Source organism: Alexandromys fortis, unplaced genomic scaffold (assembly GCF_014885135.2).
Source record: "Alexandromys fortis isolate MF-2015 unplaced genomic scaffold, M_Fortis_MF-2015_v1.1 scaffold_73, whole genome shotgun sequence".
Lineage (NCBI taxonomy): Eukaryota > Metazoa > Chordata > Mammalia > Rodentia > Cricetidae > Alexandromys > Alexandromys fortis.
In genome coordinates, this window is record NW_026067959.1 from 6,724,394 (window position 1) to 6,743,876 (window position 19,483).

At 40.4% G+C, this 19,483-nt stretch overlaps 1 protein-coding gene across 2 annotated transcripts in view; it reads right to left on the reverse strand.

The window, feature by feature from the left end:
• Parp8 (poly(ADP-ribose) polymerase family member 8) overlaps positions 1 to 19,483 on the reverse strand; it is a 164,941-nt gene that overhangs the window by 66,711 nt on the left and 78,747 nt on the right. For both annotated transcript variants that reach the window (XM_050152799.1, XM_050152798.1), the window contains exons 4-8: positions 14,355 to 14,392; positions 7,041 to 7,130; positions 6,517 to 6,587; positions 4,359 to 4,436; positions 1,583 to 1,677 (exon numbers count right to left, since the gene is read on the reverse strand). In XM_050152799.1, coding sequence (XP_050008756.1) covers positions 1,583 to 1,677; positions 4,359 to 4,436; positions 6,517 to 6,587; positions 7,041 to 7,130; positions 14,355 to 14,392 — 372 coding nt within the window. The remainder of the gene's footprint in view (positions 1 to 1,582; positions 1,678 to 4,358; positions 4,437 to 6,516; positions 6,588 to 7,040; positions 7,131 to 14,354; positions 14,393 to 19,483) is intronic.

Sequence of the window (19,483 nt, forward strand, 5' to 3'; positions counted from 1 at the left end):
TAAAGTTTTAAGTTTCCTAGAAAAGTTCTACTATTGTAGGAAAAAAAAAAAGAAGCCATAGTTTTGGATAATTTGCCAGTGGCTCCTATACCATCCTCATGCATACATTATGTAACACTGAATGTCCACAGTACTTAATCTGGACCACACAGCAGACCACCTGTGGAATGATCACAGCGTCTTAGCTAAATTTTGAAAAGCTGTAAAAACTTCATTTACTGAGTATAATCCCACCATTGTCAGCTTCATGCACCTCCAAAATTGAGAGAGATGCTCTGGGGACTCAATCCTCACTTATCTAGGCTACAGGGGGCAGTGAACTGTTATTTCCAAAATCGAAATGAAATATTTGGCAATCATAAATTACTGATGTGTAGACTTCCAAAGTAAAAATATTTGTTCATCTTCTCGAACTAGGGTACGTCCACTGAAGAGCGACAGCCAGATAGTGTGTCCTCTTCAGACTCTGCCACTGGAAACAGTCAAGAATCCACCATGCAATCTATCTTGTGCCATCTCCCCATACGATGTTGAGTTCCAGAACAATGATTTAAAAAACAAACCAAAGCAATACCACAAATAAAAGGCGGTGCCACAACTATCACAAATCTCAGTCCAGTTGGTAAATTATTAATAAAGCACAGAAATGTAATAGTGCTGGGTACACAGAACACAGGCTGAGCGGTCTATACTGAGATCTGAGGAGGGCTTAAGCAGCTGACCCTCACAGTGGTGCACACAGGGAGGACTCCTCGACAAGAATCAACCTGTGCAAGCGCTGGGTCCCCGGTCCAGCTGGGATGTTTGGTAGGTAGGGCTGGAACTGAGGTCAGGCTGTTAAAGGAGCCTAGAATTCCATGGAGACACAAAGACTACACTATATGCAAAGAAAGACTCTAAACTAAGCCACCCTGACTTCTAGGTGCCAGCATAAGGACACAAACGACATCTTACACTAAACAGATAAAGACCATAGGGAGGGGAGTCTCCCAAAGCATTAAGTATCATAAAAAGTAACTAGAAAGTTTATTACCAGATATTAATTGCAGACTAAAGCACACTATCATTCAAACCATATGTATTAAGTCTCCCACCCCTCCTTCAGTGGGCATGTAACCTGTGTACTAGAGTTCTGCATTATTTAATTTCATTGTTTATAATGACACAGCCCTGACTTACAGAAACATCTACTATAGTGAACAATAATGGCACTTTTCCTGTTTTTGGTGAAGGATCTTGCTATACAGAGCCACATGATGTCAGACTAATAATCTTCCTAGTTCAGCTTTACTACTTGTGAAATCAGGAGTGTATGCTGCCTTACCCAGATAAGTATACATTTAAAGACTGCTGCTTCTTAAAACTCACTCTCAAAATGAATTATTTCTTTAAGGAACTAATTTAACTTTAAAATAATTAGTAACAAAAAAGTCAGAAAGCTGTCATTCTGCACCAGGAGAGACACAATACAACCCCCTCAAACATTTCCAAACACAATCACAGAAAAGAATTTTCCTTGAAGTTACTCTAACAGAAAATTCCAATGGCTTATGAAACAGTGTAACACACTGAAGCTGTTTACCTGAGAGAAACTGCATGTGGTCCATAGATCTCTCTCACTGCTGACAAATCAGCCTCCAGCTGAGGATGCTTATGGAGTTCGCCATCATAGTTCACCTGCCAGAAAGGATAATTCAGAACTAAGAGACCACACGGCCTGTGCAGAAGCCTCCTGGCCTTACAGGTAAGCTGACAGCATCCGCACAAAGTTCTTCAATCCACTTACGGCTAGGACAATTCATTATGTTTTAAAGTTAGAATCAGACTTTCTAAATTAACTTTAAGAAGATTCTCCCTGTAATTACAGTCTTCTTTTTACTCATTTATTTTATATACACACATATAGGTGTTATGTGTATGAATATATATATGTATATATATATAGTCTGAGCATGTCATGTTTTCCTACTTAGCAGTCCATATGTATAATAGCATTAAAAATAAAAATCTATTTGTTAACATAAATAGTTAGCATGCTGATTTCAATAGAAACTCAAACATTTTATTCTTCATAACTTTCTTGTTCCTTGTATATGTGCCAAGAGCCAAATCAATAGTTATCTTCCCGCTTATTCAAATATGTTAAGTAGTAAGCAATAGATCAACATATACATCTTGGATAAGAACTCCAGAGAATATGGTTGGTTGACCAGAACTCTCTTTTACCCAAGCATAGATCTAAAGTCCTAAAGTTGATGAATCACAAGACTAGTTCTATCATGTCTGTAAGAGGTTATTCATCAGATTGAAAAACCTATTGTCAAACTGTGAAGTCCTTCTTAATCTGTTACTTCAATTTACTTTTCTTAAATATAGTCTTTTGTCTCTTGTGATGGTGTTCAAACTGGAAAAGAAATCCTAAACACCCGAATGTGCATTTAAAAGTTTATGGCATACTAGAATACCCTGCAACTGACACTGTGGAGTTTTTTTTCTCTTCATTTCTCTTACTGTGTTGTGGAGCAATCCTTTATATGACATTCATTTCTACTCAGTATGACTTCTGTCTTCTGTTTCTATTTGCATTATGTATTTCAAATATACATCTGCGTGATGGAGTATGCCAATACATAATGCCTTCCAGTAGCAAGGAACCAGGGACTGGATTATTCCTTTGTACTTTCACTGCACAGTTACATCCCAGGAGATACATCCTTTCTACTTCCAACCTTTTTTTTGTGATATGCCTTTCATTTTCTAAATTCACTTTATAAAGAATAAAAATGTTTGAAAGGAATGAATGACTGGCAGATAGTCTAGAAACCTTTTAGAATGAACAGCTAGATGGAAGAAAAGCAGCAAATTCCCCTCTGGAAGAAGGAGCAGTGCAAACAAAAAATCAGACTTGTAAGGATTCTTTTGCGTACTGGATACAGTACTCTCTAGTTAGGTAAGTGCCCAGGAGCTAGTAAGTTACTCCGTGGAAGAAAGCCAAATTTACTATGGCCACATTTCTATTGCCTTGTCCATGTCTGATTTATCAAGTACTGATTTTTTTCTGAATATATGCCATATGAATTCTTTTCCATAATAAATTTATCTTTAAAGGTCTACTTAATCATATTATGGTTCCATCACAGGACACAAACTACAATAGCATTTCATCAAAGAGGTTATAGAAACATAATAATATACTGTATGGTTATATCCTAAAATCAAATGCTCGATTTTAAATTTAAACATTATTCAGGAAAAGTCTTATGACTTTTTATAACACATATATCTAACATATATGTGTTATGGGATATTTATACACTGGGTGAAAATGTATTGCTGTAATTGGTGTAATAAAAGGTGAACTGCCAATAGCTAGAGAGAGGTTAGATGGGACTTCTAAAAACAAAGAGGATGCTGGGAAGGAGATGCAGGAGACATGAAAAGGATACAGGAGGTGCAATATGGAAAAGAGATAATGCCACGTGATAGAATATAGATGAATATAAATAGGTTAAAGTGACTATAAGAGGATAGGAAGATGGCCAGAGAGAGGGAGGAGGAACAAGAAGGTAAATGCAGGATGTCCTTCTGTATGCTGCAACTGTGTTGCTTTTATTAGTTGATGAATAAAGCTGCTTTGGCCTATGGTAAGGCAGAATGTAGCTAGGCAGGAAAGACAAGCTAATTACAGGAAGGAAGAAAGAGGACTCAAGAGAGATAACAGCTGCTGGAGGAGTAAAATGCCAGAGCATTATTGGTAAGCCACAGGCTACATGGCAAACCACAGATTAATAGAAATGGGTTAACTTATATGTAAGAGCTAGCTAGCAATAAGCCTGAGCTATACGCCAAGCAATTATAGTTAATATAAAGCCTCTGTGTCATTATAAGTGGCTGTTGGACCAGGCAGAACACAGAAAAGCCTCCAGCTATAAGAAGGAGCAAGGGAATATACAGACTATGGTTAAAACAAAGGGGAACTATTTGAAGGAGGAAGAATACCAAAAAGAGGGGGAGAAAGGGTGCATGGGAACAGAGTAGAATGGTATCTATGTGTGAAAATGTCACAGCAAAGCCTATTTTCTTGCATGCTAACCAAAAATTTAGTAATAAAAGAAGGCATTGTGAAAGCCCAAAATGATCATCAAAATCAAAGTGCAAAATCTCTATAATTAATTAAGACAGCAAATGAGTGATCTCAGTAGAAAGATCTGCAAAGGAACTCTTAATTTCTGAAAACGTGTAGAAAGTGAAAACAATCTATTCATGTTTAACCCTTGCTTACTACAGCCTGAACAACTGCTAGGCTGCCTCCTCCCACCAGGACCATACAGCTGTGAAAAGGGAGGCAGGCGACGCACCTGCCCTCCGTAATAAAACTCTTCAGAGTCATTGTCGCCCTCGGAGTCCTCCTCCACCGTGCTGTTCTGCCGCGACTCCTTCGAGTGAAAAAAGAGACAGTTCCAGTGGTCAGGCAAACCAGGAAACAGTGGTAACAGACAGGTCCTGGCAGACCAGGGTTGTTTATGCGGTGCGCTGTCGGTACAACTTCAAAACGGAAGCGGGTAAGGGAGCTAACTTTGTAGACGCACTAAGCTCCCTAAGAGAAGTTGACTAAAAGTGAACCTTCCTGCAGTTTGCTTCCAGGGAGGTAAATATTTGCAGCTTCACATTTAATGAACATCAAAAGCTCTGTAGAATCAGCTATGCTCTAGGCTTTCTCTGATAGAATGCTTGACAGGCTCACACTAATTCAATGCTTATTAAAAAGCTTGTCAGCATTATTTATCCAAGATGGTTTCCACTTCCACTGCCAACACAAAGCAACAATATGAAAGAGGAAACTTGGAATGAAATAGTGGGGGGGGGGAATCAAATCATGCAACTGGATATGAATCATAATACAAAGAGAACTTCTAGCGTACTGAAATGATTTGTTTGGAAATTCAAATTTCACGAGGGTGTTTAATTTAATATGCTTTAACTCGATGTCTGAGTTTTTAATTAACTGAGCCGAACATCTGTCATATTATCTGAAGCACAATGAAAATCCATGGTGGTATTTCTATCACTGTCATGATTAGCAAAATTTGTTTGTGTGCTTGTTTGGTTTTTAGGGAAAATTTTGAGAAGAAAAAAAAAAGCAGCATTTCCTTCAGATTCAGATCTCTATTCATCCACATCACTAATAAGACCTAAATTTCAAGTTATTGAGCCAGTATGATAATCAAGAAGAGGGGCTTTGAATGAGGTGACATTATAACAGGTTTTGGTCAGTGAGAGCTTTCTTCAAGATGTAATTTTCACAGTGGATGTATGTAAGGGGGAATCTCAAAGAGTGGCGCAACACTAACAGCAAGGGAAGGGTCATATTGCAAGAATGACTTTCTTTGTTACTTAAACTATTTTTTTATTTATTTTGCATACCAGTTTCCTCTTCTTCCTTTCCTCCTGTCCCCTCTGCTTTCCCATCTACCTCCATGCCAACCACTCCTCCTCCATCTCCATTCAGAAAGGGACAGGCCTCCCGTGGGCCTGCACAGAGCATGGCACATAGAGTTGAGTCAGGACCTAGCTCCTCCCCTTAGGTCAGGTAATCCAGTATGGGGAACAGGTTACTAAACTAAGCTAAGCACCAGGGAGAGGTTCTGTTCTCACTGTTAGAAGCCTTACTAAGAGACCAAGCCACACGATCGTCACACATACAGAGGGCCTGCGTTGGTCCCATGCAGGTTCCCTGACTGTTGGTCCCGCATCTATGAGTTCCCAAGAGCTCAGACCATCTGTCTCTGTGGGTTCCCCCATCATGACCTCCCTGGGTGGTACAATCCCTCCTCCCTTTCTTCTGGAAGACACTCAGCAGAGTGCTTGGCTGTGAATCTCTGCCTCTGCATCCATCGGTTACTGGATAGAGTATCTCTGATCGCAATTAGAGAAGTTACCAATCTGGTAAGCATAACTTTCAATCCAGTTACTGCTGTCCATTGTACTTTCTCTATGTAATGTCCTGATAGCTATTTGTATATCAAAGTAAAAATCTTTTAAAGCAAGGACATGAGAAAAACTTGTTTGAGGATTTTTTAAAACAATAAATAAATAAATAAATAAATAAATAAAACCACTGGAATATAATGTCTACCCTTGTGTCTCTGCTACTTTGGCTTAAAAGACCAGACATTCTACACACATAACTGTAAAGATCTCATCAAAATTATTCATAGCCATGTATACTTGTGATACAAGGCATATGGGTGTTTTCTGTCAACTACATTGTTATATATAAACAATAAAAAATGAATTATGTGGCATGTATATTTTATATAGATTATATTCTATTAATTTATAGCAGGAACTTCTTTTGTGGGGTTAATTCTAGGTCAGTCTTAGCACCATACAAAAAGTTGTCTCCCTTTCATTCACCCTAAGTTACCGTAGCATAAACAAGACACTAAATGCAAACACCTGGTAAACTGCAAGCACTACCAAAATAGAAAGTCAAATGAAATGAAATTTACATACCTCCCCATTTTCCTTTTGTAGTTTGGATCTTATGGATAAACAACAGTTAATATCATTTGTTTTTCTTAATTCTGCAAGAAAGAGGTTTTTAAATTACTTTGGACTTTAGCATATTGTTTGCCAAACATTCACGAGTTCCTAGGTAAAACCGTTGTAGGCTTTTCTCCCCTTTGGTGGAAGAATTGAGAGATATTTTGAAGACAGATCATGCAAGTGCTTCTGATTTTTCATTTTGCATACAAATGCTAGTAACTTAGAGAGCAAGCGCACAGATTGCTTCAACTCTTGCTTATTTCAAGGCAGCTTCAGTGCCCCAGGGTTTCTGTGTTCAGTTTGTCTGCAGAGCCATGATGGAAAAAAACAGTTTCAAGAGTAATGTTGACATGATACATATAAACATTACTAAAAAACAAACATCCTTCAGATATAAAAATTATATGAACAGACTTATGAGAGGTAAATACTTGTGTTTGCTACTAAAAATAAAGAGCGTCAAAGTAACAAGTATAAAAAAACTAAATTACCTGTTGCTATTCTATGGAAAATGACAGGAATTGGGTCTGTAGTAACTAGTACGTCCTCATCATTTTCTGAACTTGACACATATGTATTGTCTGCAAAGAAATATGAAAAAGACACCATATATTGAGTATAAATCCTCTATAAAAGCAACAGACATATCTTCACTTTAATCCAGTTCTCAGAAATAACACATACTGCTACTCTCATTAACTCAGAGAAAAAGGAAGCAAACTTAATGTGTAAGTTAAGCATAAAGTTGCAGCCTTTCCAAAGGAGTCCACAGCTTCCCACAAGAATACAGATTTTAGATGGACAGTATTCAAAACCATGCTTTCCTTTTACTAGAGAGAGGGGTTAAAGATAGAGTTCCCCATGTAGCCTTCAAATTCAGCATCCTCCTGCCTCTGTCTGTTCGGTGTCGTTTACAGGCGGCCTCTCCACCAGACCTGGCTCCTCATCCATTTCTAATAAAGCCCAAGGCAACCAATCATTTGGATACAGGTGCTTGCCTGCATCCAAATCATTTGCAACCAATCATTTGAATGCAGGACAGCGCTCTGCTCAGTATCAATCCATTTCAAAAGATGGGGTACTCGGCTGAGGAGATAACTAAGGGACGTTTGATAGTTTTTAAAAATCGCAAAACCCAAACATGCTGACAAGTCACTTGCAATCCCACCACTTGGGAGGCTGACAGAGGAAGATCACCGAGTTTGAGACCAGCCTTCTTTTACTTAGTGTACTGGTTAGATTTGTCAACTTTACACAAATCAGAGTCATGTGGGAAGAGAGGACCATATTTAAAGCACTTCCTTTATTAGATTCATCTGTGAACATATCTGTGGGCATTTTCTTGATGAATAATTTATGGGGGGGGGGGACTCAGTTTAGTGTGGGCAGTACTACCTCCGGGCAGGAGGCCCTGTGTTACATAAGACAGCAGGCTGGGCAAGCCACGGAAAGCAATGCAGTAAACAGCTTCCTTCCACAAGCCCTGCGGCCTCTGCTCCTGCTTGAGTGTCTACCTTGCCTCCCCTCAGTGACAGACTGATGTGTGACATGCAAGTCAAATAAACCTATTCCTCTCTGAGCTGCTGTTGTTTACCATGGCAATAGAACCCAAACCTGACACACGGGAAGAACCTATCTAAAACTGCACCCTCTGAATTGCTGTTAGGTAACCTGCCATTGAGTCTCACCAGAGTCATTCTTTTACAGATTAATTTTATCTAAATGAACTATACGCTGAATTATAATTTATACTTTAAGTCCTTACATTTCTCTTTCACTATTTTTATCTCAAGAAGAGTATATAAGCTTACCAATTTCTCCAATAAAGATAGACCTCTATGTATGATCAAATAATGTCATTTCATGATAATCTAAACCCCAGCCCAGATGTTTGTCTGTGTTTCTCATTAATGACTGAAGGGCATTTAGAAAACTGCCAACTCACTAACAAACATCCCATAGTAAAGACCTTCAAGGTGGCTCAGTGGGGAATGAGACCTGCTACCAAGCCTGATGCTCTGGGGTCAATCTCCAGGACATCCATGTTGGAAGCAGAGAACTGACTCCTACAAGTTGTCCTCTGACCTCCACATACATGCACAGCAGACAGAGAGAGAGAGAGACAGAGAGAGAGAGAGAGAATACATCTATACATAATACATACATACACACACAGAGAGAGAAATAAATACATAATACATACACACACACATGCAGGGTGTGGTGGCACATATTCTTAACATCAGCATCCAGGAAACAGAGGCAGGCCAATCTCTGTGAGTTTGGGTGTGGTGGCTTGTATAGGAATGGCCCCCGTAGACTCATATGTTTGAATGTTTAGCTCATAGGGAGTGGCACTATTAGGAGGTGGCCTTGTTGGAGGAACTGTGTCACTGTGGGGGTGGGCTGTAAGGTCTCATATGCTCAAGCTACACCCAGTGTTATGACACATCTCTCCCTCTGCTACCTGCAGATCAAGATGTAGAACTCTTCTCCAGCCTCATGCCTGCTTGCACACTGCCATGTCCCACTATGACGATAACAGACTAAATATCTGAAACTCTGAGCCAGCCCCCTTAAATATTTTCCTTTACCACAGTTGCCATGGTCATGGTGTCTCTTCCCAGCAGGGGAAATTCTAACTAAGACACTGGGTGCACACAGTGAGTTCCAGGGTAGCCAGGGAAGCCATGAGACCCTGCCTCAAAAAATAAACTGAAAACAAAAAAAAAAAAAAAAAAACATGAGGTGAGAACAAATAATCTAAAGGCAAATTTCCTATAACACAACAACTGCTAGCTTGCTAAAAATAAAACACCCTCAATAAATAGAAACACAGATCAATTTCTGCTCCAGTAACTGAAAGAAATTTATCTTTAAAAAATATGGAGACAGGTTGTAATAATATTATGTCACTACCGTGAGACTCTGACTTTTAATTGATAGACTTAAGACATTATGGTTCCCCTCTCCTTCAAATGCAGTATTTTTAAATCTTAAAATTAAAGGAAAATGTGTGTGTGTGTGTGTGTGTGTGTGTGTGTGTGTGTGTGTGTGTATTCCACGGAGCAACAGAAGACTCTCTGCGAAGAAGAGGCTTTATTAAGTTATCAAGCGGGATGAGGGGGTGGTATAGACGAGAGTGGAAACAAAGCGAGTCTGCCTCATCGCTTTTATTAGCACTAATCACGAGTTAGGTGTTTGTAATTTTCAGGCACCATCAGGGGCAATGCAACGTAGTCGCGTCTATGACGTGGCCTCACATCACAGACCAAGAAGCAGACTGTGTGCAAACGAATTGTTTTTACATCGAGACGTTGACCATTTATCTGAATTTCCTTCTGTCCGTAGTTTCACGCTTTCAGATCAGGAGCTTAAAATGAGGGGGGATAGGAGGTGAACTCCATTATGACTGAAACTTTTAAATTTTTTGGTGGTGTTGTGTCTGTTTTTGCTTTCAGACACAATCTCCCTGCCTAGTCCAGGAGAAACCAAGAGCGCTTTGTGCCTGAGCACCCCCCTCCAAGGACTGGGGTGATATGGCCAACTTCAGAGCAGATGCTTCTCTTCAACTTTAGTCTTTCTGATGTGAAGCTACTTGCTACCTAATAAAACTAATTCTGTTTTCCTCATAAAGAGAGAAGGAGAGGATGTTTACATAATGTGCCAGAGGTAGAGCACCTGCATAAACAGCAGAGCACTGGATCTCATCACAGCCTGAGGAGAGAAGGCCTAATAAGACAGCATTTAAGAGTAAGGACAGTGGCAAAGGTCTATGCTCCCAGCACTTGAGAGACGGAGGCAGAAAGATAAGAAATTCTAGGCTGTCCTCAGCAACAGGAGAGACTGTCTCCACAATTTAAGAACAAGACAAAGGGAAGGAGGGAAGAAATATTAGAGCAACAGAAGAAAGTGACGGCTACCAGGTAGAAGGAGAGAGAAAGAATCCGCAAACTGGAGAGCATCACGTCATACATTTTTTCAAACAAACCAATTATAATCCTCTTTGAAAAAACAAGGATATCAAAACTAAAGGAAATTAATTCTTTCAAATGACTTAAATAATTAATTGACTAAAAATTGTTAAGTGGTAAAGCTTGAATTTTTCTGAATCAAAAACTCAATAGTTTGTCACTGAGTTGTGTTTTAAATATAGAAACCATAGTCCCTCAAAAACTGTAGCATAATACAAGATATAAATGCCTGTTGACTGTAAAAATAATTACATGTAAGGGCTCTACTTGAATCTTACAAATGCAATTCTCACTTAAGCAGCTGACTCACATTTATACACGATGTTCAAATATGTCATTTGTAAGTCAAGGCTAGGGAGCCACGTGGACCAAATAATCCAGCAACGACCACCTCACTCCTCTAGATGTAACAGAGAAATGGAGAAGAGAGAGTTCAATCGTCACAGTTGGCCAAGCCTCCTAACTTAGGAGAGGAAACCTGAGCAGAACGGATGAGCAGTTTGGTCTTAGCAAAGCCAACCTGTGATTTGCCATGCACATACCATTTCAAATCCATTACCAAAAACGAAATCTCGGTAAGACTCATAGAAGAAAGACAGAAGGTGACTGCACATTTTCACTTGATTTTAAAGAGTGACCTGGTATCTGTGGCATTACACGTGCTCGATTCCATGAAAGACTTCAAACCTTCATTGCATAGACACAGACTATGAAATGCGTGTTCATCAATGGCACGAGTTAATGGAACAACACTGCAAACTGAAAACTGTTCCTAGGGACGTGAGTGGGTGCGGCACACTGCTCCTGACTGAGGGGGACAGTGAGGACACAAGCAGAATAAAGACAGCCCCATACTAACAAGATTAGATGATCCTGGAGTCAAACCATTCTCAAACCCATAACCTTTACCAGAAGGAATTAGTGAAGATAGTACCAAGATTATTGAATTTACCAACCAAAAAAAAAAAAACAGTAAAAGAAGCTATTTGCTTGAAATAATTTTTAAAACATAGGCAAAGGTTCTGTAAAATAAACCAAAGTGTAGGAAGAGAAGAACAAAATATCAGCTACATGAATGAGAATGGAATATTTTACAAGACACCAAACAGTATAGAATTCTTTTTTCTTAAAAGAAACAAAACACACATTTCAACAATATAGCAACTTTTCAAAAGGACATATAATAAAAAAATATTGCTGACATAAAACAAATCCAGAATCATGGCAGGAAAACCACAAATGTCATAAGCCTCTCTTACCACGTCTAAAAAGACAGGCTCAGACAGGATTGCTTGCTAGCTCTATGAATGCTCAAGAGCCAGTCGGCTCCATTAGCATCTTGTAGTCTGTAACACCGAGTACAAAACAACACGCACGCAGTTCCAGCAGGTAACATCGAGTTGCTTAGGGTCAGAGCGTGGCACCTAATTACTTAACGGAGGACGTGATTCCTCAGCAGTGGCCAAGTAAAAACCCAGAAACTTCAATAGTCCACATGGTAAATAAAAAACAAATAATAGCTTTTTTTTAATAGCTTTTTTTGAAAAGTAGAAACATGCTACTTTTGACACAAAGCTGCCAACTTTTCTATTTCTGAAAATCATTCCAGAAATGTAGGGGGAGGCTATGTTTATTAGAAGAAAAAACAAACACATAATTTTATGCAATATTGTCAGTCTGGAATAGCGAAACATAGTAAATAACAAACCTCAAGTTAATCTGGATTCAAATTTAGTAAAAGAAAATGTACTATCACACTAATGGTCACTCTGAGGCCCCAGAAAAAGAGGTCGGGCACTTCCTCAGAAGTGACAATTGCCAAAGGTGAGAGGCAGATTGCCACCAAGTGCCATGTCCATAGAGAACATCCTTTGATCTTTTCAGCACCTTTTCTTTAAGGATGATTATGGTTTTCTAGTTGGGGGCTTCATCCCAGCTCCTGGCATCCATTTTGGAATGCTGGGTGGAAAATTCCATTTCAAGTCACCTCTCCTGGGAGTTCAATCCAAACTCCACCTCCAAGAAAGCCCACCAAACGGTAACCCCTCCCCAGGGAGAGTCAAGAAAGCCCACCAAATTGTGACCCTTCCCCGGGGAAGGTCAAGACCACTCCCACAGGCTACTTAAACTGCCCCCCAGAGAACGAAAACATGGTCTCCCCTCTCCGTGTTTTTTCCCGGGGGCCACCCAGGAGCACTAACATCTATTAAACCTGGGTTTCTTCTCATTTGGTTTCATTTGGTCTAATTTGGATTATTGCATCAGCGGAGAGGTTTACCAGGCCAAAGGCATAGGAGTAGAGATTTGCTGGTCCGAGAAAGTTAACAATGATTGCCACTTTTTTCCTGTCGCCCACAATGGCATTTGGGATTAGATTCAACTGTACATACAGCTGGAAACAATTGGTACCTGTATTTGGCGCGGTGTATTTGATGGACCAGATACATCAGCCAATTCAAACCTCAGCCTCAGCATTTAAGCCAGAATATGCAAAGCTGTCTCTCCCTCAGCAAAATAACACCTACTCTAATCAATTAAATCAAATATGTATTTGAATTCTGTTATCTTGGGGAAATAAAAATTTACTATAAACTCCAAGATGAGACTTTTGTAAATAAAACACAACATTTATATTAAAATTAAAAAATTTCAAATTTTAGGGGCTGGAGAGATGGCTGAGTGGTAATGAGCGCTGGTTGCTCTTCCAGAGGACCCGGGTTCAATACCCAGCGTCCGCATGGCTACTCACAACCATCTAAAACTCAGTCCCAAGGAAAATGACGCCTTCTTCCAGCATCTGTGGGCACTGCAGGCTCATGATGCTCAGATATGGATGCAGATAAAAACAACCATACACATACACTTAATTCCTTTCCATTTTGACAGGTTAGGCATTTAACTCAGTGGGACAGCACTGGTCTAGCATGCACAAGACTGCGTTCAATCCCAAAACTGAAAAGAAAAGTAAAAATACATTTTAGGGGCCTAGAGAAATGACCCAATGGCAAAGAGCACTGGCTGTACTTCCAGGACTGTTCACTCAATCCGCAGCACACAACCATAGTAACGTTAGTTTCAGGGGTTCTAACAAGCACACACATGGTGCACATACATGCCCACAGGCAAAATACTCATACATACAAAGTAAAATAGGTATATCTTACACAAAACCAAGTTATATTTCCAAGCACCACTCCAATAAAGTGAGGGGATAAATACATAAATACTACCTCTTCGCCACCAGAGGGAGCTAAGCATTGGGGCCACTTGGTTTACTACCCTACACCACTCCAAAGTAATAAAAGATTCTCTAAACTGGTCTAGCTGCGTTTTCATACAGAAAACATACCTAACAGTTATTTCTTTAGTAATTTCTCTGCGGGTGTGCACATATGTATGTGCATGTGAGATTTTTTTGTTTATTTCAAGAGGGTTTCTCTGTAGCCTTGGCTGTTCTGGAACTCACTCTGTAGACCAAACCGACCTCGAACTCAGACCTCCACCTGCCTCTGCCTCCCAAGTGTTGGAATCAAAGATGTGTCCACCACATCCAGCCCGTGTGAGTTTACTTTTAAAAATAAGCAGTTCATAATTTGGTAGGAAGATATTGTCATACATTTCTTTAGAACTTAATTTTTTTTGTGTGTCCTTTTGCAGTGAGTACTGAATTTGATTTTTGTCCGAGGAACTCACGATGAATAGGATTCTTCCTCTGTCTTTATGCCTCCTCTGACAGAGTGTCACGGTTCCATGCGTGCACACATATCTCAAATCTCCAGAGGATGAAGACAGTCAGAGGTGCTTAATAAAAACTTTAAAGGAAAGCCTTACCTGGATAATCTTCGGAGACGTGGACTGAGTAGGACACACTGTAAAGACACACAAAAAAGAAATGGCTTAAGTTACTTTGGAGAGAGTCATTCTTTTGCACAAGAAAAGCCCAACCCACTGTTGCCCATCTATTTGTATAAGTGTAAGCACAAGGCGCACGCAGAGCGGAAGGCTTATTTTAAAGTGGCAAAGGAAATGCGAGACTGTGAATCTGGACTTCAGCAGGTCTTCCCGAGCCTTCCTGAAATAATCCCTCTCCCAGCTGATACTTTATTCTCAGCTTATCGGCAGGTCTTTTCATTTCAGCAATACACGAAGGGTCATCACAATCGTTCAGATTGCCCATAGCCTTCTCGCCAAGTTAGAGAGGATGCTCTGTTGCTGAGATGATACTCAAGAATCTAAATTGCATGTGGATGAGGCTGGGAATGGGACTCGGGACCTTGTATACAATGGGCACTCTGTCACTCAGCTGTCCTCCCAAGCCCATCATCTGTTTTATATTGCTTTTCCACAAGTGTTTTTTTTTTTTTTTAGAAATGTCATTTTACTTAAAATTAATGAATGATGGATGCAGGTAACTAAGCGATTTCTCTTAATTCAGCCTTTAAAACCATTAGATATAACAAACAAAATGTTTTCAGTTCTGAGAACTGCATTGCTTCAGAAAAAAATGTTTTGATTGAATGTCAACAATTTTTCAAATCCTTTCTCAGGGCCCCTGATGCTTCTATAAACCTATTTCAGATGATAGGAATTTAGATAACCTATTTGTTCATTTTTCTATCTCTTTCAACAAGACTGAACATCTCTGGAGATTCAAGCTCCGTGACCATTGACATCTATAGCATGATCAACTGTTTTAGTTGTTTGAATGGGTTAGTGAGGTGGTACAGAAATTGCATGTCACTGTTCATAAAAGACATTTGCTGTTCCATTACTAAGTCAAGAAACCAAACATGTTAAAAGGTGAAATCATATTTAAGCAGAACAATCAAAGGAGCTAACGTGGATGGCTGATTCAGAGAGGTACAACACCAAGCAATGAACATGGTAGAAAAGAACTTGGGCAGTAGAAAGTTCAATCATTTACTTTTTAACCCGGAAATAATACTGATTCAGCTAAGACTGCAAAGAATGTACAAAGATTCGCATAGCCTCCATGATGTTTATCCCACTGCTTACAACTTATGCACACATAGCAGAACACCAAAACCAAGAAATAGAAGTTAAGGCATGTGCCGTTCTATGTCATTTTGTCACGCATGAAACACATATGTACTACATACTCAAGACCCAGAACTATTCACTCATGCTGTCTCATCAGGCTGACACTTGTCACCCCTCCATCCTAATGTTCTCAGCTCCATTCGCCACCAATACAACCAATGGAAAACCAGTTTTCCAATGGGTCTCCAATACTGTCATCTCAGGAGTGTGATATATCTGTGTGTGTGTGTGTGTGTGTGTGTGTGTGCTCAAGTGCACAAAACTATACAGTAAGGATCACAGTGGTGACTTTTGAAGGCAAAACTATTATCTCAAAAAATTACTCTAGTCATAGGTGATATTTAGAATGGAAACGGGAAAAAGCAACATAGGACCCTATCATAGCAGTAAATTGAGAGCAATTCTTAGGGGGGTGTATTGTGCAGGAAGGGAATGAGAAGACCTAAGCAAGTAGCTGATGCTGAATCAACCCCAACCAAAACCCCAGCTTTGGGAATCAAATGCCAACGAGGCAAAATATCCACGTCACCAGTGCCTCAAACCTTGAGAGGAGAATGAAACACTATAACTTAATGTGAATTTACTCTCTCATGATTCATTTGCTTATACAATGGGAAAATTATACATAGCAATAAAATTCTTGTTGAGCAGCCCACCCTTTCTTATCCGGCAGTTCCTTATGACAGAAAGCCAGGCACCTGGCCAAAGATTATATACCATTCTAAGTTGAATCGATTTACAACATGCTATGTTCTCAGACAACAGTATCCGGCCTCGTTTTTCACTCAAATCAATGTCAAAATGTCAAATGAAGCCTTAATCTGTTCCTTTGTCTTCATCCAGTCAGGGAGTCTGCTACAGACTAACAGAAGCCTTGGGGTTAATTTGGAGACTTACTAGCTGAGTAACAGTGAAAAAGTCACACACGCAGTCAGCTGTGGCCTCTTTCTAGAAAAATCAGAGAATCCACATCTACGCCCTCCAGGTCTTGTGTGATGGTTTGGTGAGCAATCTTAGCCAAACCCCAGCTGTTTTGCTTGTTTGTTTGTTTGTTTGTTTTGTTTTATTGATACAGGATCTCAGGAAACTCAAGCTAGTCTGAAGATGACCATGTAACCCAGTCAGACTTTTGACACTGACCCCTGTATTTGCCCCCATCTCCAGAATGCTAGGATTACATGTGCGCATCACCACACCGAGCCTCAAGCACTACAATTAACAGGAAATTCACATGAATAAATGTGCTCTGGAGAACTCAGCTGCATTGGTAAAAAGATATAGTCAATACTTCACATTCATCTGAACTCAACGCTAACTCTGACAATTTTCCTTTACGGAGCCCCATGTTCGTGACCATACCTAATGTTTCTAGAATCAAACAGAAAACAAGAGCCCAGCGAAATGATTCATTGACTCCCTGACCGAGAGCATGTTTTGGGGGTGAGCAGCAGAGGAAAATCGCCAGGCCTGTAAAATCTTAATCAGTCTCACTCTGAGGCTTGCAGAACACGAAGGGATGCAATCCAGTACAAGCAGACTTGGATGACTAAGCTCAAGGCTCTAAATGGGTAGGGTCAAAAAGGGTGACGGGGGCGGGGTGGGCAGAGAGCAAAGCTCAAGTGGCTTTCGGAGGAGGGTTGGGATGCACTACACATAATAAACACTACACGGCAGGCCAGTGGCATACCGGAGAACTGAAAACCAAAGGAGGGGACACGAGAAAAGCCTGAAGCTCTAGAACCTGTTCAGGAAGGAATGCCCTCATAATCCTGGACGATGCCACATGGTGAGTATATTAAAGAGCTTTAGAGAGAACATCAGGTAAGTTGATACATGTTCTGTATATTCTATATGGGGACCATGGCATGAGGTACTTCTGGTCAGAAGTGTTAGCATAAAGCATTTCTATTACCTGTGTGATTCCTCTAATATAATTTGGCCCTAGGAAAGACATCTCCCCACAACAGACCCAGAAGGCCATCCTAGAGGAGCCACCCTGTGCTAGCAGCCTGTGCTAGCCTATAGTTGGGCTTTACTGCTGTCATTGGAATCATTTACAGGGCTATTCACGCATTTAAACTCGTCCTTTGTACCTTATACCTTTTTCCTCCTGAACCACGTAATCAAGAGCCAGACGAAACAAATTTGTTCCTCCTTCCCAAGTCCTCAGCTTAAGAAAACCATTTGACGATGGTGGAAAAACGACAGAAGGTGGTGGGCAAATTCAAAGCCAGGCAGAAATACATAGAAAGACCCTGTCTCAAAATAAAAATAATTATAATAGCTTAGAAATTTTTAAAGGATAGTAGGGAGGTGTGAGGATTTGAATGAGCAATGTCCCCTGTAGTCTCAGGCATCTCAATGCTTGGTATCCAATTAATAGCACTGGGAAGGTTTGGGAGATGTATCCTTGTTGAAGGAAGGATATCACTGATGGTGGACTTTGAGTGTTGAAATATCCAAATCAGTTCAAGCTCTATCTCTCCCCTTTATGCTTACAGTTCAAGATATGAGCTGTCTGCTAGCTGCTATAGCCACCGTGACTGCCACTTGTGTGCCTCCTTACCATGATGAACTTTGATCCTTCTGGAACCATAAGTCAAATAAAACCTTTCTTTTATTAGCTGTCTTGGTCGCAGTGTTTTATCACAGCAATGGAAAAGTAACTAATACAGGGGATAATGGAAGGCAGCGTCTTAAAATAGAATGGAGAATTCAGACTAAAAATAAATGAATTTTAGACTCGGAAGACATTTCGGAAGAATTCAATACCTATATTTTATAATAGATTCCAAAGCACTGTGGTCAAACTCCCGGGTCCTGTGCTCCTTTCTTTTTCCCATTACACCCAAGATTTTGACAGAACAAACGAAATCTGGTGCTATTCCATGCGATGTCTCTTTTGCTTTACTCCCTAAATTTTAAAACATGTTTCCTAAGAGCAGCGCCTTTAAATGCCTAGGCTTCCCTAGTTAAATTAGACTTTTTGAGTTCACACAAGGAAAAGCAAAATACAGAAACTAAGGCAGGCCCTGAGGTTCTTTGTTCACCTTCAAGTGAGACACCGAAAACTCCTTACAGAAAACAGCCCTAGTAGCCGCCATGCAGCCAGGAGCTTCTGCCCCTCTGGAGCTGTGGAGTAAAGAAATGATCCAGGGACTCCGCCCTCAGGCTCATCTCTCAGGCCTTTGGGACCATTAGGAGCTCAGTTTGCTCATTTGATCCCATTCAAGACTCACAACATTCACCTTTATGTTCACTTCATGTTTCATTTCCCAAAAACTCTTTTCTAATTATCTGGGTCAAGCAGCTAGTGTTCCCTCATTCTTCACCAATTATTAGCTGCAGTATCCAAGTAACTTTGGGATTGGAGGGTTCTAGTGCCCTTTCCTGCTCCCCTAAATTCCTTCCCTCACCCCCATCAATATCGACAAGGTTAACCTCCGGTGAGTTCCAAGGCCTCGTTCACCTCACCTTCCTTCCTAGACCCTGGATTTTGACCAGGGGTAGAATCTGCATCTCTGGTAAAACTTGCAGCCTTTGTGTTATACTCTTTAGCCCCGACTCTCCAAATCTTGGATTTTTTTCACTCCTTAGACCTTCACAAGTGCCTCCAAACATTAGTCCCTCCTCTTCCTGGATCTAGAGAATTGCTCTCTCTCTCTCCAGACATCAGTCCCTCCTCTTCCTGGATCTAGAGAATTGCTCTCTCTACAGCACCTTCACCTTCTTGGCTGGGAAGCCCCAACCTTGCCCCTGGAGACACTAAATGCTCAAAATGGCAGATGCAGTCATGCTTGGCACTGCCCTCTAGATCTCTGAAAGATGCTTATTAGACAGTGATGCTAAGGGTTCTAAGCCCACATGGACACCCAGGGTCCTCAGAACCAGCTATTAAA